Below are 22177 nucleotides of genomic sequence, written 5' to 3'. Positions count from 1 at the left end.
TGTAAACAAATTTGTGCACAAAATTTGAGAGAAATAGGCTTTTTGTGCATATGGAACATTTCTGGAATCTTTTATTTCAGCTCATGAAACATGGGACCAACACTTTACATGTTGTGTTTATATTTATGTTCATAGCATCATGACGCTGTAATGCTACAGTTGCTCATTCATCAGAAACCTAACTGTCAGATTGTCAGATACTGTATTGCCACTAGCAACTTTGTTCTCACCAGTTACCAGCTAACAATGTATTCCCTTTGATATTTCCATTGTGTGTGTGTGTCAGTCCCCCGTTGAGAGCTCATCTTTATTCAGACCTGCATGCTGCTCTAGTGAACACACACACACACACACACACACACACACACACACACACACACACAAACTCATTACGGCCACAAAAAAGCTCATGTCTGTGCACACACACTTACACACTTACACACTTACACAGTACTCCAGCATCTGCTTCTATTTCACTGCCTTTGGCAGCCCCTGTCAGGTTGCCATGGTAATGTCCTGAAAGCGAGTCCCTTTGTGAGAGTTCCGGAGAGTTAAACTAAAACAAAGGAACATTTTCATGCTACTTTCGCTTTCTGCTCCAGCTTCAACATACTGATACAGTACAACAATCCTATGCCACACGCACCACACAAATCCATTTAGTCTAGGTATGCCACCAGAGGCTCAAAGCGCTGATATTGCAAAGCCTAATCTCAGTTTGAGCGGCAGAGCTGGCTATGGGGAAATAAGGGTAATGGAAAAAGTGGAAAGACGAAAGAGGCTACCTGGAGAATAGACGGAGATCAAACACTTGGACTAAACCCACTAAACAAACCCATCGAGATCAGCAAACCCTCTACCTCCACTCCTAGGAGAGATTATAGGAGGAGAAAAGAAGGGAGAGAGAGAGGGGGGAGGGTGAGAGAGAGGGGAGAGAGTGAGAGAGAGAGGGTGAGGGGGGAGAGAGCGAGGGTGAGGTGGGGGGGAGGCTGTATGTCTTATTAATGTTTAGGGAGACAGGCAGGCATGTCATACTAACCTTAGAGACAGAAAGTGAAGCGACGACTTTCACGCACCTGCTGGCTTGCCACCTGCCACCTCTGGCACCTGTGTGTCGATTCATCAAGGTGTCTGTGTTTCTACGTGTCTGTATAGGTCGGATAACTGGGCCAGCTGAACACCATCTATCCCCATATAACATATTCCTATAAACAGGCACATTCAAACCACTGACTGGTATACAGAACTCTCTCAGTCAAGTCAACATGACTGAGGTAGTGTTACAGTATACTGAATGGAAAGGGTTTGGTTGTTTTAACCATAGAATTTGAATGTATTCTCAACCTATTTCTCTGGTTTTACCCTCCTGTTACATTCCGATTCAGAAGCAGCTGTATAATAACAATAAAAACATCAAAACACACATCAATTATACATCATTTGCATTTATATTCCTAGATATCTAATACAGAGAAATGATGTAAACAAGATACAATAACCACATGTCAGTGTTATGATGCATTACAGACAAATCCTATTTACAACATAACAACATAACCCAACAAGGAGTACTGTAAAACAACGATATAAAGCTCATCTACTATAAATAAATGAAGGCAGTGAAATATACACATAAAGTAATCATAGATATAGTATAGTATAGTACATAGTATCACATAGTATTGACAACAACATTTGAACATAACCATTGTGCTGTTTTATATGTACTTAGATGAAGCTACTTATTATTCCAATACCCTATCGAGTGTATAACTCGATACTATGGCTGACTTCCAAATAACACCCTATTCTCTACACTTTGCACTACTTTTGACCAGAGACCCCATGAGCCATGGCCAAACTTAGTGCACTATATAGGGAATAGCTTACCATTTAGGACACACCCTACAATGTCCTTTAGGTCTACTGTTTTATTTTTGCTTTTAAGGACAGCTAAAGCCTGACTTTCAGGACACGCCAATGGTCATTAAAGAACATATATTGGTATTAAAGTAGAACATGAATATTCAAGTGCAATGGTACAGCTCTGAGTAATAATAATAATAATAATAATATGCCATTTAGCAGACGCTTTTATCCAAAGCGACTTACAGTCATGCGTGCATACATTTTTGTGTATGGGTGGTCCCGGGGATGGAACCCACTACCTTGGCGTTACAAGCGCCGTGCTCTACCAGCTGAGCTACAGAGGACCACGAGTAAAAAGCAAGGTCACCTCTTAAGTGCTTAGAAGATTAGATCAGTCATCCTTCAGCCATAGCCTACTACCCCATTACGATATCATTGCTACGAATCATATTGTGATGATTTTGCTAAAAGATGTGATCCATATAAACTGATACCAGGCTGACTACCCAACAACTACTGACATGTAAACTTAGCTAATATAGTAACTATATGTCAGACAAAATCCTAAAATGACTGAACACCAACTATAAGAAATAATGTGCTATGGAATATGTGCCATGATGAAAACTATGTAAAAAAATAATCATACAGAACAAATTTGGACATATTTGGAATCATTCACATCCAAAGTATTGTTTACATATAGAGTGCACTCGGTCCCAGATGTAATACTTCAAAGTTCAATGAACATACAGTTCAGGAATGTTTCTGCCCTATGGTTTTTGACCACTATATGCAGTTGAGCCTAATAAAATCTGTACTTCATATAGGCAGTAGTAGCACAGTGTACTCTACTGTATCACTGATAGATCGCTCCGGTCACAACATCATTCCTAAAACCACAGGTCCTTCAGATAAAAACAAATGATACTGGCCAGGCGTGGCCAGAGTCAGAAAGTCTGAGAAACATGGGACCAAATCCCTTCTGACCATGGCATTTCACCTCATCCTTCACATCTAATGTGTTTGCCGCGTCCTGCTCGCCATGTAAACAGAGCTTGTCTGATGAATGTGCGAGCAGCAGTTCATTCCCTCACCAGACAATCAGCCACTGGAGAGATTCAGCCTTTGTAGTGATTTCAGACCCTCTGCTCTCTCTTTTTCCCCTGTGGTAACAGAGTAGACTGCACTCAGCATTTCATTTGGGGAGATAAATAGTGCTGGAGAGATGGGGACTAAAGGACAAGGGTGGGACAGAGAGAGGTAGACTGAAGCAGATTTAGGGCAGTGTGGGCCAGGGAAACAAAGATATGGAGACTGATACAGGGGGAAGGAAAGAGGGGGAATGCACTGCAGCAGGGTTGGGCGGGGGAAACAGAGAAATTGATTATGTCAATGGAGGGCCTCAGGCACAAAGGCCCGGTGGCAGCCCTGGAGCTGAACTCTCAACAGAGACGGATACACACACACACACACACACACACACACACAGAGAGGACGAAGTTACACACACACACTATACATTCATGGACAAAGATAAACATTTAGCAGTAACACTTGGAGACACATATGGAGGGCACCCGGCACAGAACACGGGGGGCAGAGAGGCAAAGCATGATGGGGACGGGAGATTACTGTATATGTGCCAGATCTGGTTCTTCTTTAAACCTGGTTGATATACAGTAGGCCTAGCTATTTCCTGTCCAGTCTGAGCCATCATTAAGTCAATCCAGTCTGAGATTCTGAGCCTTCCTAAATTCATATCAAGTCTTTTGAGTCCTGGATTTGAACCAGAGGGTTTTACTGTCTGTCTGTCCAGCCTCAGAGGTACACAATGTTCTCCTCTCCCACCTTCTCCCCATCCCCACTCTCCGTCTCCAGGGGGACCAAGGAGGAGAGGTCCAGTTGGGGGTCGCCATGGTGAGGTACACCCTGATACTGTCCGGCCACAGTTGCCGTCGACGACCACGTCTCTCTCACATAGCTGTGTGTGTTTATATCTGTATGGATATAAATACATTATGTTTATATTCATTAATATTAAAGGGATAGTTCACCCAAATTACAAAATGACACAAAGGTATCTAAAATGAATTGTGAAGCTCAAAAAAGGCAAATAGATGATTTGAACATAATGCGCGAAAAATGCTAACATCGGTCCCATGACTTGAATGGGATTTGTGCCACAAATGCTAAAACGTTAGCAAGTGGAAACAGTGCCAGGGAAACTAAACCAAAGCATGGATTGCTGTCATACCTTGTCAATAGACTACTTTACAGTGTAAGGAAACCAATATGTAATTTTATAATTTGGATGAACTATCCCTTTAAGAAATTAATCATAGATATTCATAATTAAAGGCCCAGTGCAGTCAAAAACGTGATTTTCCTATGTTGTATATATATTTCCACACTATGAGATTGGAATTATACTGTGAAATGGTGAAAGTTATGATAATGCCCTTTTATCGTAAGAGCGGTTTGAAAAGACCACCTGAAATGTCTGGCTTTTTTGGTTGGATCGCGTTTTGGCCTGCCTGGTGATATTGCCAGGTGGTAAATTAGTTAGTAGACCGATAAGAAAGAGAGTTCCAAACCTCTGCCAATAACAGCTAGTTTTCAGTTTTCCCCTCCCCACTCAGACCACTCCCAGACAGTCCTAGCTAGTGCTGAACGATTAGTGCTTTTTGAGGTCGGTTTCGGTTCGATATTTTTTTTGTATCATTAAATGCACTATGTATTATGTGGGTTGAATGCTGTAACTGCTTTTCACTTATTAACCTACAGTCATTCACCGTACGTTACTTACAAAAAAAAAAAATATTCAGCTTTTTCTCCCCAATTTCGTGATATCCAATTGGTAGTAAAGTCTTGTCCCATCACTGGAACTCCCGTACGGACTCGGGAGAGGCGAAGGTTGAGGGCCATTCATCCTCCGAAACACGACCCTGCCAAGCCGCACTGCTTCTTGACACACTGCTCGCTTAACCCGGTAGCCAGCCGCACCAATGTGTCGGAGGAAACACCGTACAACTGGCGACGAAGTCAGCTTGCAGGTGCCCGGCCGCCACAAGGAGTCGCTAGAGCGCAATGGGACAAGGACATCCCTGCCGGCCAAACCCTCCCCTAACTCGGATGACGCTGGGCCAATTGTGCGCCGCCTCATTGGTCTCCCGGTCACGGCCGGCTGTGACACAGCCTGGGATCGAACCTGGGTCTGTAGTGACGCCTCAAGCACTGCGTTGCAGTGCCTTAGACCGCTGCGCCACTCTGGAGGCCCTCACCGTACTTTACTTTAATAAAATATTTCATTTGTTGTGTATATTACATTTGTTTTATTTGATGATCTCTATACAGCTGCTGCCTATGCTGTCTGACAAAATCAAAATTGTAGTTGTTCTTCAAAGTAAATAAGGTATACTTTTATGACTGCTGAATACCAATACCTACTCTATATGTATCCCCTCTTGATCGCGATTTCATCTGTCTCTTACCTAGCAGGCGTAAAATGCCGATGTCCACCAGATGTATATGCGTTTTGTTTTGCTGGATGGCTAGCTCTCATTTTCTGTATTTGATGCATGTGCTTCGCTTTTCAACTAGCTAAAAGCTAGCTAGTTGGAGTCTGTGTGTGTACTTCCATTTGTACCACCACACGGTAAAGCAAAGCACGAATTGAAAATATTGAACGCATGACGTACACACAACGCACCACAGCCTAGTGAGGCACCCCCAACGTAGCGTTGCAGACTTCTCCATTGACAATGATTGACTTCTGCCGGAACCCAAAGAGTTTTATGCATCTGGTGGACATGAGGCAAAAGAAACACAGACCGGACAAGTAGACGCGCAATGGATTATGGTATGTAGTTCATTATGTAGTTCATTATAACGTTTTCTGCCCTAAACTATGTAGAACATTGACCCGTTGGAAAATCCCTACTACATCGCACAGTTCGGGCATGATCTGATTTATCTCTAGAGAAACTGCAGTGCAATGTGCACATTGAGCTCACAGAAAAAAGACTGAACGAAATGGATAACTGAACCGACGTCGGTCAATTAGTTTTAAAAAATGAAAAAATAACCAACATTTCGGTTAATCGCTCAGCAGTAGTCCTAGCAAAATTCTTGCTAGAGAAATTGCTCTTTGCTGATAAGCTTTTTTTGTTAATTTTGAACTATTTTAATTGAAAACAATCACAGTAAGGTATTTAATTGTTATCCTGAAATGATTTGATAAAAATGGCTGCATTGGACCTTTAACTATCTCTCTCACATACAACAGTCAGACATGAACAATAACCATTTCAAAACACACAGAGCCAGAGGAGAGAAGGGAAAGAGGGAACAACAAAGGAGAAAGAGGAATGAAGAGAAGCCGAACAGGAAAGAAAATATAAAATAATAGACCAACAGCTAACTAGATAAATAGCCCATCAGGATGGACCCGGCTGACTGCCCACTATAATGAGTTCATCCTAAAATTGTTCAGCCTCATCCATCTCCTCTCTAACTACATACTTCAACCACTGCAGCTGTGTGTGTGTGTGTGTGTGTGTGTGTGTGTGTGTGTGTGTCATACATCAACCACCACAGCTGCATGCAGTATTGTGCTGTGTCCTCCCAGTACAAGAGAGTCAATGAATAACACAAGCTCAGTTTAGCCATTGATAACTTATCTTTTCACTTTTACTTAAAAGAGTTTCACTGACTGTCATCATTATCATTAGGAACAAAAATGACACCTGCAAGCCCAGACGGGGCCCTCAGGAGGAGGAAGGAGGGAGTGTGTGTGTGTCTCTGTGTGTGTGTGTGTTTATGCACATCACAGGAGGTTTCTGAGGGGAGGACAGCTCATGTGTGTGCTTGTGTGTGTGTGTGTGTGCGTGCATGAGTAGGACAGGTGCATAGCCATGGCCTTGGTGAGTGAAGGGAGTGTTAGGCCATTAGGTGGGGTAAGTTATGGCCAGGGGGGTGGATACTGTCTGGCAGCAGAGCAGGTGTGCTGTTGTGGCTGTACACGGTCCGTGGTAAAAGATGGCGTGGTCTATAAATCGTCTTATTGTGTTCCCACAGGAATGTGTCGGACTGTCTAAATAATTAGTGAGCTCTTTGTTAGCGAACCACTGGTGTGTGTGCATGTGCCACTGTTAGCCATGCTCTTAGGCTTTTCACTGGGTTCTGATAGATTGGTCCGTACTGTAAAGCCACAGGACACAGACTTTCTCACTAGTCACTACACTCCTCACAGGGACTTGGGTCAGACTGATCAGGCTACAAGAAATGGAGGCAATTTTGGAAATGCAATAGAAGGGCATTACTGATCAAATCAGTGACATAAAATGCAATGGGATATTTTGAATGACTTTAACAGCAAGTGCAATGTCAGGCTTGTCATTCATTAAAAGGCCAGTGATTCAGGATGATCTTCACACTAAAGGTACAGTCACAGAACTACAATGAGATTCTATTTCTATGGGTACAGTGAAGTAACTCACTACAACATCATAGTGAGCACTGATCTCCATAGCTTTTATCTCATCTTTCTTTTCAGAAGCAAAATAGTATTCTGGTACATTACTTATTTTCAAAAGGCCACAATTATTCAACAAGCGAGATGGGAATATCTGATTGGAATCATTGGATCAAAAGTAGTTTCAGGAAATTCAATCTTTCCACTTTTTCCATTATCACTGTGCAGGGAACGATCCCAAAGGCCCTGTGTGAGGGAACAGAACAGTCCACACGTGGAGGTGAGGATGAGAAATAGAATCAGACTTCTGATAGCTCTGAGCAAGATATGGAGGATGAAGGATTTCTATGAGAAATAAGAGCTTTTTTTGGATCAAATGCTTATTTTTGTTCAAGTTGAGATATTGGTTTCCTGGAAACTATTCTAGCTGTGGGATGTGAGAGTTCTGTAACGTGGGATCGTATACAGACTCAGAGTGCACAACCACAGTATACCACCAAATACAGTTCATTAAATAGTAATGAATTATTATTGTGGTTAGATCTTATACCGTCTATGAGATCCATAGAAGGTAGGAAGGTTGAGATACACTATATATACAAAGGTATGTGGACACCCCTTCAAATTAGTGGATTCGGCTATTTCAGCCACACCCGTTGCTCACATGTGTATACATTCGAGCACACAGCCATGCAATCTCCATAGACAAACATTGGCAGTAGAATGGCCTTACTGAAGAGCTCAGTGACTTTCAATGTGGCACCGTCATAGGATGCCACCTTTCCAACAAGTCAGTTCATCAAATTTCTCCCCTGCTAGAGCAACGGCTCAGCCGCGAAATGGTAGGCCACACAAGATCACAGAACGGGACAACCGAGTGCTGAAGCGCGTAAAAATTGTCTGTCCTCGGTTGCAACACTCACTACCGAGTTCCAAACTGCCTCTGGAAGCAACGTCAGCACAAGAACTGTTCGTTGGGAGTTTCATGAAATGGGTTTCCATGGCCGAGCAGCCGCACATCAACCTAATATCACCATGTGCAATGCCAAGCGTCGGCTGGAGTGGTGAATCACACTTCACCATCTGGCAGTCCGACGGACGAATCTGAGTTTGGCAGATGCCAGGAGAACGCTACCTGCCCCTATGCATAGTGCCAACTGTAAAGTTTGGTGGAGGAGGAATAATGGTCTGGGGCTGTTGTTCATGGTTCGGGCTAGGCCTCTTAGTTCCAGTGAAGGGAAATCTTAACGCTACAGCATACAATAACATTCTAGCAACAGTTTAGGGAAGGCCCTTTCCTGTTTCAGCATGACAATGCCCCGGTGCACAAAGCAAGATCCATACAGAAATATTTTGTCGCGATCGGTGTGGAAGAACTTGACTGGCCTGCACAGACCCTGACCTCAAACCCATCGAACACCTTTGGGATGAATTGGAACGCCGGCTGCGAGCCAGGCCTAATCGCCCAACAGCAGTGCTCGACCTCACTAAAGCTCTTGGAGCTGAATGGTAGCAAGTCCCCGCAGCAATGTTCCAACATCTAGTGGAAATCCTTCCCAGAAGAGAGGAGGCTGTTAAAGCAGCAAATGGGGGACCAACTCCATATTAATGCCTATGATTTTGGAATGAGGTGTTAGACGAGCAGGTGTCCACATACTTTTGGTCATGTAGTGTTTATAGTGGAAGAGTGTGGAGGAGAATGAACTCCTTGAGAGGGAAGACAACATCTGTGTCCCAAAAGGAACCCTATCTCCTATAAAGTTTCCTACTTTTGAAAAGACCCCTAAGGACGGTCAAAAGTAGTGTGCTAAATAGGGAATAGGGTGCCATTTGGGATGTAGACACCATTCAAGGAGCGGGACACTAATCTGGACGCTTATAAGAAATCCCGCTACGCCCTCCGACGAACCATCAAACAGGCAAAGCGTCAATACAGGACTAAGATCGAATCCTACTACACCAGCTCTGACTCTTGTCGGATGTGGCAGGGCTTGCAAACTATCACGGATTACAAAGGGAAACCCAGCCGCAAGCTGCCCAGTGGCGCAAGCCTACCAGACGAGCTAAATGCCTTCTATGCTCGCTTCGAGGCTAGCAACACTGAACCATGCATTAGAGCACCAGCTGTTCCGGACGACTGTGTAATCACGCTCTCCGTAGCCAATGTGAGTAATACCATTAAACAGGTTAACATTCACAAGGCAGCAGGGCCAGATGGATTACCAGGACGCATACTCAGAGCATGCGCTGACATGCAAGTGTCTTCACTGACCTTTTCAAACTCTCCCTGACTCAGTCTGTAATACCTACATGTTTCAAGCAGACCACCATAGTCCCTGTGCCCAAGAATGCCAATGTAACCTGTTTAAATGTAGCCATGAAATGCTTTGAAAGGCTGGTCATGGCTCACATCAACACCATCATTCCAGACACCCTGGACCCAGTCCAATTCGCATACCGCCCCAACAGATCCACAGATGATGCACTCCAACCTGTCCGTTCCCACCTGGACAAAAGGAACACCTACGTGAGAATGTTGTTCATTGACTACAGATCAGCGTTGAACACCATAGTGCCCTCCAAGCTCATCACTAAGCTAAGTGTCCTGAGACTGAACACCTCCCTCTGCAACTAGATCCTGGACTTCCTGACGGGCCGCCCCCAGGTGGCCCTCAACAGGGGGGCACCTCCTGTACTCCCTGTTCACCCACGACTGCGTGGCTGCGCACGACTCCAACACCATCATTTGGTATTTGGTATTTTATTAGGATTCCCATTAGATGTTGCAAAAGCAGCAGCTACTCTTCCTGGGGTCCACACAAAACATGAAACATGACATAATACAGAACATTAATAGACAAGAACAGAACTACATAAATAAATAAAAAATACTAAATGCACAAGTAGCCTACATATCAATACATACACACAAACTTTCTAGGTCAAATAGGGGAGAGGCGTTGTGCCATGAGGTGTTACTTTATCTGTTTTTTTAAACCAGGTTTGCTGTTCACTTGAGCAATATCTGTTGTATTTTTGACTTTATGTTTTGTTTTACCCCATATGTAACTCTGTATTGTTGTTTTTATCGCACTGCTTTGCTTTATCTTGGCCAGGTCGCAGTTGTAAATGAGAACTTGTTCTCAACACCTGGTTAAATAAAGGTGAAATACCTGGTAAAAAATAAAAAATATGAGACGGAACGGAGTTCCATGCAATACTGGCTCTATATAATACTGTACGCTTTCTTGAATTTGTTCTGTATTTGGGGACTGTGAAAAGACCCCTGGTGGCATGTCTGGTGGGGTAAGTGTGTGTGTCAGAGCTGTGTGTAAGTTCACTATGCAAACAATTGGGGATTTTCAACACATTAATATTTCTTATAAAAAGAAGAAGTGATGCATTCAGTCTCTCCTCAACTCTTATCCAAGAGAGACTGGCATGCATAGTATTTAAATCAGCCCTCTGATTACAATGAAGAGCAAGACGTGCCACTCTGTTCCGGGCCAGCTGCAGCTTAACTAGGTCTTTCCTTGCAGCACTCGACCACACAACTGGACAATAATCAAGATAAGCAAAACTAGAGCCTGCAGGACTTGCTTTTCGGAGTGTGGTGTCAAAAAAGCATCCCCATCTCCCCATCTTTATAACCATTGAATCTATATGTCATCTAACTGTCATATGACAGTTTACAATCTAAGGTAACGCCAAGTAATTTAGTCTCCTCAACCTGATCAACAGCCACACCATTCATTACCAGATTCAGCTGAGCTCTAGAACTTAGGGAATGATTTGTACCAAATACAACGCTCTTAGTTTTAGAGATGTTCAGGACCAGTTTATTACTGGCCACCCATTCCAAAACAGACTGCAACTCTTTGTTAAGGGTTTCAGTCACTTCATTAGCTGTGGTTGCTGATGGGTATATGGTTGAATCATCTGCATACATGGACACACATGCTTTGTTTAATGCCAGTGGCAGGTTATTGGTAAGTTTTCCGATGACAGGACGGTGGTAGGCCTGATCACCGACGATGATGAGACAGCCTATTGGGAGGTCAGAGACCTGGCAGTGTGGTGCCAGGACAACAATCTCTCCCTCAATGTCAGCAAGACAAAGGAGCTGATCGTGGACTACAGGAAACAGAGGGCCGAGCACACCCCCATTCACATGGACGGGGCTGTAGTGGAGCGGGTCGAGAGCTTCACGTTCCTCGGTGTCCAAATCACTAAGGACCTATCATGGTCCAACCACACCAAACCAGTTGTGAAGTTGGCACGACGACGCCTCCTCCCTTCAGGAAGCTGAAAAGATTTGGCAAAGTTCTACAGCTGCATCATTGAGAGCATCTTGACTGGCTGTATCACCACTTCGTATGGCAAATGCTTGGCATCCGACCATAAGGCGCTACAGAGGGTAGTGAGTACAGCCCGGCCCAGTACATCACTGGGACCGAGCTCCCTGCCATCAAGGACCTCTATACCAGGCGGTGTCAGAGGAAGGCCCTAAAAATTGTCAAAGACTCTAGCCACCCAAGTCATAGAATGTTCTCTCTGCTACCGCACGGCAAGCGGTACCGGAGCGCAAAGGCTCCTGAACAGCTTCTACCTCCAAGTCATAAGACTGCTGAACAGTTAATCAAATGGCTACCCTGACTATTTGCATTGACCCCGTTTTTATTTGCACCGACTCTCTTGCACCGGCTCTATGCACATTCACTGGACTCTACCTACACACTCACACATTCTACACTGACACTCCAACACACACACACATGCATATTGATGCCACACACCCACTCACAAATAGAAACACTTTCTCACTCTTCACATAAGCTGCTGCTACTCTGTTTATTATCTATCCTGATTACCTAGTCACTTTTACCCCTACCCACATGTACAGTCCATATTGCCTCAATTACTTCAAGTACCTCATACCCCTGCACATTGACTCTGTACCGGTACTCCTTGTATATAGTCTCGTTATTGTTATTGTGTTAAATTTTTCTTACTTTTTATCTCTGCATTGTTGGGAAAGGGCTCGTAAGTAAGCATTTCTCGGTAAAATCTACAACTGTTGTATTCGGCGCATGTAAAAATAACATTTTATTTGATTGATTTGAACATCTGTGAATCCTGCTGACCTGTCAGATAACACACTGTACCATCTCTAACTGGACAAGAGCAGTACATTATGGGGACTGTCTGGGGCCGCAGAGGGATGCATTGTGGGTAAGATGTCAGGTAGGATCTGGCCCTGTGGTAGATTGGGTTAGAAGTATCCACCCATCTGTCTTATTAACAAGAGACTGCGATTCTACGGTGGCTCATGTGTGGTCAATAACAGTAGGGGATAATAAGGCGATCGATGGAGAGAGATCGTGCTCTGGTCGCAATCTTTAGTAAACAATGCAGCAGCCTGTATTACTGATATTTACTATAGCGAAACCCATTAAAACAGCCCATTAAAACAGAAGCATCCCTTCTAGTGTATATTCAACATTATAGCTAGTCATACTTTCAGTTTAGATCAGTATACATGTACATTACACCAGTGAGGTATGACAGTTGAAACCTGTGAGACACATAGATGCAGACAGATGTCAGCTGACAAATCAGCAGTTAAATACAGATGAATATGTATGCATCTCTCATCCCCTCCTCCTCCTCTTCCTCCTGCGATGACAAATCGTGCTGTAATGAGTTTTGTAAAGATTTTTCAGATCGATGTTCCAACCCATCAGCCATGGGCTCTGAGCTGTGATTCACACGCTGTTGTCCGCCCCTGCCCCCAACGCACGATAGATAGAGAAAACATAGATTTTTTTTTTCTCTCTCCTAGGTCAGGGGTGAGGGGGGTTTCTTTGCCAGGAGACACTGATTAACTGGGAAAGAAGGACAAACAAGGCCTCACATCTCTACGGAAACTGAGACAGCCTTGAGAAGGATGGGAGGTGTGTGTGGGGTGTGTGTGTGTCAGATATCAACCACCACAGCTGCATGCAGTAGTGTGCTGCATGCAGTACTGTGCCGAATTACATTTGCTTTCATGCGTGTGTGTGGTGGGTACAAAGGTTGTGTTTACTCTCTCACGGGTAGCAGGTAGGACTCGTGATATCATGTGTTATGACAGACAGACAGACAGACAGACAGACAGACAGACAGACAGACAGACAGACAGACAGACAGACAGACAGACAGACAGACAGAGTCTGTGTTATCAGTCAAATTCAGCCGAGAAAGCCTGAATTCATCCTGTATTTAGGATTAGACAATAAACACAATCTCTTTAACAGAGATGGACTCGCACAACTTTACTGAACTGGGTCTTACCGTTGGGTGTGTGCTCTGTCCCCTGTCCACCTGAGGTTGTACAGAGGTAACCAGTGACACCGGCACCCCCCGCCCAGCCCTGAGGTGTGTTTGTGCCAGGGTGGCGCGTGGGGGTCTTGGAGAGGGAGAGGGGTTGGAGCGTGTGTCTCTGGCTGGAGCAGGCCAGTAGGGTGTTCAGGCTGTTGTGGGCTCGAGGGTCGTCTCTCTGGTGCTGCTGCAGGTGGTGGTGTACGTGGCGGTTGTTGAGCACCTTCGACGTGGTGAACGATGCCTCGTTGACAAACACTGAGCCCGCGTTGTCAAGATGGACGCCGGACTGACCAGGAAGTGAGTCCTATGGGAGAATAAGGGAGAAGAATGCCATGTTAACACAACTCTGAGAGATGGATGACCATGATGACAGCATGAACATAAACATACAGGGAAACCATAACACTACGAAAATAGTTAACAGTCAACAGCATAACCAATGCTACACATCTGGAATGGTAAAGTAGCCACAGTGGCTATTTTACCATAATGGTTTATCCACAGTTTATCCAAAAACAGAATTATCATCCAAAATCATATTTGAGAGATGTAATCCATATTTTCGGTGTGATTTCTGTTAAGTATGCCAATTCATATTATATTCACTGTAAATAATATCCAGATCACTGCTGCAGTGGAGCTGGGTTCCCTCTACTTGGCAAGGTGCTGTAAACCCCATCCTCCTTCCATTGAGGCCATCTCATTAGAGAGGATCTGAGGATGGAGGGTCGGTGTGAGTCACTGGATACGCCTCTGACCCCCTGACCATCTGACCCTCTGCCTGGGGCTAAATGTTAGCAGGGAAATGCTAAACACTACCTCCATACAGATCAGCAGGGACCACTAAGGCTGATCCCAAATGGCACCCTATTCCCTTTATAGTGCCCTACTTTTGACCAGGGACCATAGGGAATATGGTGCCATTTGGGACGTAGGCCAAGACTGCACTGCTTCCATATAGATAAGCCTGCAGTGACTCCCTACTCCGGTCACGCATGTTAGTGGTGGACTGCTAATTCTGCTTGAGCTTTGACACAGATCAAATGAAGGAGGCAGGAGAACATCTTACCTAACCTGGACATAGCATACAGAAGAGAAGTACGTAAATAAGAGAGAAAGAGGAGGAGAGTGAGACATATACAGTGGGGAGAACAAGTATTTGATACACTGCCGATTTTGCAGGTTTTCCTACTTACAAAGCATGTAGAGGTCTGTAATTTTTATCATAGGTACACTTCAACTGTGAGAGACGGAATCTAAAACAAAAATCCAGAAAATCACATTGTATGGTTTTTAAGTAATTAATTTGCATTTTATTGCACGACATAAGTATTTGATACATCAGAAAAGCAGAACTTAATATTTGGTACAGAAACCTTTGTTTGCAATTACAGAGATCATACGTTTCCTGTAGGTCTTGACCAGGTTTGCACACACTGCAGCAGGGATTTTGGCCCACTCCTCCATACAGACCTTCTCCAGATCCTTCAGGTTTCGGGGCTGTTGCTGGGCAATACGGACTTTCAGCTCCCTCCAAAGATTTTCTATTGGGTTCAGGTCTGGAGACTGGCTAGACCACTCCAGGTCCTTGAGATGCTTCTTACGGAGCCACTCCTTAGTTGCCCTGGCTGTGTGTTTCGGGTCGTTGTCATGCTGGAAGACCCAGCCACAACCCATCTTCAATGCTCTTACTGAGGGAAGGAGGTTGTTGGCCAAGATCTCGCGATACATGGCCCCATCCATCCTCCCCTCAATACGGTGCAGTCGTCCTGTCCCCTTTGCAGAAAAGCATCCCCAAAGAATGATGTTTCCACCTCCATGCTTCACGGTTGGGATGGTGTTCTTGGGGTTGTACTCATCCTTCTTCTTCCTCCAAACACGGCGAGTGGAGTTTAGACCAAAAAGCTCTATTTTTGTCTCATCAGACCACATGACCTTCTCCCATTCCTCCTCTGGATCATCCAGATGGTCATTGGCAAACTTCAGACAGGCCTGGACATGCGCTGGCTTGAGCAGGGGGACCTTGCATGCGCTGCAGGATTTTAATCCATGACGGCGTAGTGTGTTACTAATGGTTTTCTTTGAGACTGTGTCCCAGCTCTCTTCAGGTCATTGACCAGGTCCTGCTGTGTAGTTCTGGGCTGATCCCTCACCTTCCTCATGATCATTGATGCCCCATGAGGTGAGATCTTGCATGGAGCCCCAGACCGAGGTTGATTGATCGTCATCTTGAACTTCTTCCATTTTCTAATAATTGCGCCAACAGTTGTTGCCTTCTCACCAAGCTGCTTGCCTATTGTACTGTAGCCCATCCCAGCCTTGTGCAGGTCTACAATTTTACCCCTGATGTCCTTACACAGCTCTCTGGTCTTGGCCATTGTGGAGAGGTTGGAGTCTGTTTGATTGAGTGTGTGGACAGGTGTCTTTTATACAGGTAACGAGTTCAAACAGGTGCAGTTAATACAGGTAATGAGTGGAGAACAGGAGGGCTTCTTTAAGAAAAACTAACAGGTCTGTGAGAGCCGGAATTCTTACTGGTTGGTAGGTGATCAAATACTTATGTCATGCAATAAAATGCAAATTAATTACTTAAAAATCATACAATGTGATTTTCTGGATTTTTGTTTTAGATTCCGTCTCTCACAGTTGAAGTGTACCTATGATAAAAATTACAGACCTCTACATGCTTTGTAAGTAGGAAAACCTGCAAAATCGGAAGTGTATCAAATACTTGTTCTCCCCACTGTATGAGACCCCCGCCATTCCACTCTCTACTCGTTGAATCATAGCACCTGCTTAACATCACAACACAAGCTCAACCCCACTGAGGCCTATAGGGTAAATTATATACATTCATGAGGTCGTTGGTTTTAGCATACAAGGTCCTGTAGAGAGGCAGGCAGAGGCAGGGTATAGGAACACTTCCCTTTATAGGAACACGTCTCTCTCCCCTTCTCTCTCTCTCCCTGCCTCTCCTCTCTCCCTCATTCTCTATGCCTCTCCTCTCAGCTCGGGGGCATATTTCACTGCAGGCACGCTCCACTCGCTTTTCAAACAAAGTGTCGATATGAATAATTGAAGTATTTTTGGAGAGGATTGATTTGTTTGCAGGGTTCGAGTGCCTCTGCTTTTAAATATTTTGTAATTGGAGCTTTTATTCACAGCGGTTTAATTATCATCAATCATTAAGTTGTTTATTAGCGAGCGGACCTGCTGAGCCCCGAGATGGATGCCGCTGAAATTCCTCTCATTACCACAGGTCGTATATCAAGGGCTGGATTGAGTTGTCTGTGTGGCTGAGTGGGCCACCGTAGCTCTGGCTGCTGGCAATACTTTGTCCTGGGAGAAAGGCACTTATCATTAATGAACTACTAACCCAGGGTGAAACATGCCCTTGGTTCACACAAACATATATACACACACTTACAGTATAAGTACACCAGAGGAGGCTGTTGGGAGGAGCTATAAGAGGATGGGCTCATTGTAATGGCTGGAATGGAATGAATGGAACGGTATCAAACACATGGAAACCACATGCTCAGCATCTCTCATTCACACTCTCATGCAGTGGTTAGTAACTACAGGCTAGGGGTCCTTCTGTGAGATGCCTGGAGCCATCATCACACACACACACATGCAGGCACGCACACTCACACACACACACACACTAACCCCCCTCACACACACCTGATGTCCGTCCAGCGGTATGACCATGACAGGCAGGCTCCTCTGTCGGCTGTGTCTCCAGCTCTGCAGCAGCTTCTGCTGGGTCTCCAGCTTCTCCCTCTCCTTCCCCACGCTTCTCTGGCCCTCCCTCAGCCTCTCCAGGCTCTGCTGGTACTCCCCCAGCTTCTCTTCCAGCTCTTCCCACTCCCGCTTCAGCCTCTCAGCCTCCAGGTGGCACTGTCTCTCCCTCTCCTCTAGCCTGCTCTCCAGCTCCTCCTGTTGGCTGTGGCGCACCTGGCACTCCCTCTCCCACCGCTTCCTCTCCTGGCAGTAGGGATGAGTTCAACAGAATCTATTAGTTTTTCAGAATCAACTGGTTGATAGTTGCTAGGGCCAATTAATGGATCAATACTCCAAATATAGTTTTTTTTCACTAATCAATCTGAGTTTTCCAAGAAAAATAAGTGGAATGAGTGCATACTAGATAGATGCTTGCTTACTTATCCATTTTAAGGACAAAAAAGCTCATCGAAAAGATAATCGAAGCTAGCCATCCCTACCTGGCGCAGCCGACCCTGTAACCGCACCGCCGCTGCCACCTCCTCACGGCGCTTCTCCTGGTTACGATGCTTCTCCTGCTCCTGGAGACACGGGGGGGATGGTCTCGGCAGGCAGGGGGCGGGGTGGTCACTCTCATGGAGGAGGAGCTTCTGTACCTCGTATAAACTGTCTTGGATGGTTACCGCCGCCTGTAGAGGGGAAATGAAAATGTGACGATAACGTGACTAACTGGCTGGCTGGCTGGCTGGCTGGCTGGCTGACTAGCTGGCTGGCTGGCTGGCTGGCTGACTAGCTGGCTGGCTGGCTGGCTGGCTAGCTGGCTGGCTGGCTGGCTGGCTAGCTGGCTGGCTGGCTGACTAGCTGGCTGGCTGACTAGCTGGCTGGCTGACTTAATAGCTGTCTGAATGGCTGGCTGCCTGGCTGCTGACTGACTGACTGACTGACTGGGTCCAAACTGGTCCAACCGTCGCTGACCACGAGTTGCTCCAAACCAAGGTGAATGGGGGCAATAGGAGCAGGTAATTTGAATACCAAATGGGTTAGTCAACACTGTGTGTACTTACTTGAAAGTCGATCATTTGTGTACTTACTTGAAAGGCTTAGCTACATGTTGTTAGATCAACACACACACACACAAACACACTTCACATTAGCCTACTAACACAAACACATGCCGTGAACAGACCAAACAGAATAGACTCCATCTACATTAACATATCAAATGCTCCCCTGTGCAGTTCAAGATAAAAGCCTCTCCTCTGTTCTTTCTTCCACTTAGAATAGGATAATTGGGTTCCTCTCTCCAGCAGCTTATTTACCGCCTGGCGGTTCAAGATTCAGACAATCCAGCTGATTGTTCTATCTCTGTTTATAGAAGCTGTTGTGCAGCCAGACGCGCGTGCACACACACACACACACACACACACACACACAAGCAGTAGCACATAGTAGCACGCACACACACACTAAGCCTTCAACCTGAGTGTAGAACTAAAATAGGATGGGTCCGAAGAGACATCAAACATGCAAAAGGACAATATAGGAGGAAGGTGGAATCCTATTACACCGGCGCCGACGCTCGTCGTGTGTGGCAGGGCTTGCAGACGATAACAGATTACAAAGGGAAACCCAGCAATGATTGGCCCAGCAATCCAGAACTCCCAAACGAGCTAAATGCCTTTTATGCTCGCTTCGAGGAATATAACACTGTGCCTTGCATGAAAGCCAGTTTTTCCGGATGACTGTGTGATCTCGCTCTCTGTGGCCAATGTGAGCAAAACGTTTAAACAGGTTAACAATCAGATGGAATACCAGGGCGCGTTCTCAAAGCATGCGCAGACCTGCTGGCAAGTGTCTTCACAGACATTTTCAATCTCTCCTTGTCCCAGTCTGTAATCGCAACATGTTTCAAGCTGACCACCATTGTCCCTGTTCCCAAGAGCTCCAAAGTAACCTGCCTAAATGACTATCGCCCTGTAGCACTCACATCTGTAATCATGAAGTGCTTTGAAAGGCTGGTCATGGCTCACATCAACACCATCATCCCAGACACCCTAGACCCACTCCAATTTGCATACCGCCCCAAAAGATCCACAGATGATGCAATCTCACCTGGACAAGAGGGGAAATAACTATGTCAGAATGCTGTTCATAGACTACAGCTCAGCGTTCAACACCGTAGCTCCCTCCAAGCTTAGGACCCTGGGACTGAACACCTCCATCTGCAACTGGATCCTGGACTTCCTGACGGGCCGACCCCAGGTGGTGAGGGTAGGCAACAACACCTCCACCACACTGACCCTCAACACGGGGGCCCCTCAGGGGTGTGTGCTTAGTCCCCTCCTCTACTCCCTGTTCACCCACGACTGCATGGCCACGCACAACTCCAACCCTATTATCAAGTTTGCTGACGACGGCGATAAGTCAGCCTACAGGGAGGAGGTCAGAGACTTAGCAGTGTGGTGTCAGGACAACAACCTCTCCCTCAATGTCAGTAAGACCAAAGAGCTGATCGTGGACTATAGGAGAAAGAGGGGAGAGCACACCCCCATCCACATCGACGGGGCTGTTGTGGAGCGGGTCGTGAGTTTCAAGTTCCTTCGCGTCCACATCACTAAGGACCTAACATGGTCCACACATACCCACACAGTTGTGAAGAGGGGACGGCAGTGCCTCTTCCCCCTCAGGAGGCTGAAAAGATTTGGCATGGGCTCTCCGACCCTCAAAAAGGTATACAGCTGCACCATCGAGGACATCTTGACTGGCTGCATCACCGAATGTTATGGCAAATGCACCGCCCTTGACTGCAAAGCGCTACAGAGGGTGGTGCGGACAGCTCAGTACATCACTGGGGCCGAGCTCCCTGCCATCCAGGACCTCTATATCAGGCGGTGTCAGAGGAAGGCCCGTAAAGACTCCAGCCACCAAAGCCATAGACTGTTCACTCTGCTACCGTCCGGCAACCGGTACCGGAGCATCGGCTCTCGGACCAACAGGCTCCAAGACAGCTTCTACCCCCAAGCCATAAGACTGCTAAATAGTTAATTAATGGTACCCAAACTATCTGCACTGACTCTATCTTGCACTACGCACACTCGACTATATACAAATCACTCTTTCCATGACGTAGACTGACCAGCTATGATCCCTTATTGATATCACTTGTTAAATCCACTTCAAATCAGTGTAGATGAAGGGGAGGAGACAGGTTAAAGAAGGATTTTTAAGCCTTGAGACAATTGAGACATGGATTGTGTATGTGTGCCATGCAGAGGGTGAATGGGCAAGACAAACGATTTAAGTGACTTTGAAGCATGGTAGTAGGTGGCAGGTTTTTCACGCTCAACAGTTTCCCGTGTGTATCAAGAATGGTCCACCGCCCAAAGGCCATCCAGCCAACTTGACACAACTGTGGGAAGCATTTGGGTCAACATTCCCCGACGAATTGAGGCAAAGGGGGGGGGGGGTTGCAACCCACACACATTCACTACTTACACACGCACACACTAAACACACACGCACACTCACACTTTTGTTGCTGCTCTGTTCTTTATTTTACTCTTATTATTATCTATCCTGATGCCTGGTCACTTTACCCTGCCTTCATGCACATATCTACCTCAAATACCTCTGCACATTGATCTGGTACTGGTACTCCCTGTACTGTATTTTATTTGATTCCTCTAGTGTTACTATTTTATTTTTTAACGCTGCATTGTTTGGAAGGCCTTGTAACCAAGCATTTCACGGTAGTCTACAGTCTACACCAGTTCGGCGCATGTGACAAATAAAGTTTGAGAACACAATGGGTCTTTGTGGGAAATGAAAATGAGTGACTGAGGTAGATACATAGATACAAAGTGTGTGTGTGTGTGTGTGTGTGCGTGCATGTGTGTGTGAGAGAGTTTGTGCGTTTGTGTGTGATGAGCTCACCTGCAGACTGTAAAGTAACTGGGTCAAGCTCTGGACACTCTGAGCCACCTGTTATTGAAGAGGACACAAACACACAACTAACAGTCAGGCTCCCATGTTGGTAGATGACTTAATCACTTCACAAATTATATTCCCTCTATGAAAAACTGTTAAGGAATAAATGTCCTGATTCTATTATTTCAGAGTGTTGGTATCTGAAGATTCTACAGTTCTACAGTAGATGGCAACAGAGTTTTACTCTCCTACTACTACTGTATACCCATATCAGTTGAAGCCAGCCAATACAGTCTTACTCCTGGACTAGACTAGACTAGAGTATAGTGGTGAGAGTGCAGTATCTTCTCCTCTTATCACAAGGCCCATTTTCTAAGGAGAGTCAATTTGTCTGAGGAGTCTATGTCGTCATGTAAGTATATAGCGCCACTTTGTGGTCTGGTAGTGTCTGTGCACAGAATCTGTACACCAGGGGTGTCAAACTCATTCCATGGAGGGCCTAGTGCAGGGTTCTTCAATTCCGGTCCTGGAGGGCCGAAACACTTCTGTTTTTTATTTCTACCTGGTAGTTAATTGCACTCACCTGGTGTCGCAGGTCTGAATTAGCCCCTGATTAGAAGGAGAGGATGAAAAACAGAGGTGTTTCGGCCCTCCAGGACCAGAATTGAAGAACCCTGGGCTAGTGTCTGCTGGTGTTTGGTTTTTCCTTTCAATTAAGACCTAGACAACCAGGTGAGGGGCGTTCCTTACTAATCAGTGACCTTAATTAATCAATCAAGTCCAAGGGTGGAGAAAAACCCGCAGACACTCGGCCCT

General features: G+C 45.5%; 1 protein-coding gene across 1 annotated transcript in view; it reads right to left on the bottom strand.

Moving 5' to 3' along the window:
• Positions 1-1470: 1470 nt before the first annotated feature.
• LOC311100048 (rho guanine nucleotide exchange factor 28-like) overlaps positions 1471-22177 on the bottom strand; it is a 132365-nt gene continuing 111658 nt past the window's right edge. The window contains 5 exon segments of the mRNA XM_084140790.1: positions 1471-3869; positions 13679-14012; positions 17396-17698; positions 17935-18123; positions 21368-21415. Coding sequence (XP_083996916.1) covers positions 3691-3869; positions 13679-14012; positions 17396-17698; positions 17935-18123; positions 21368-21415 — 1053 coding nt within the window. The 3' untranslated portion in view covers positions 1471-3690.

Source organism: Coregonus lavaretus (genome assembly GCF_964263955.1).
Source record: "Coregonus lavaretus genome assembly, chromosome: 24".
Taxonomy (NCBI): Eukaryota; Metazoa; Chordata; class Actinopteri; order Salmoniformes; family Salmonidae; genus Coregonus; species Coregonus lavaretus.
This window is presented reverse-complemented; position numbering and strand designations above follow the sequence as displayed.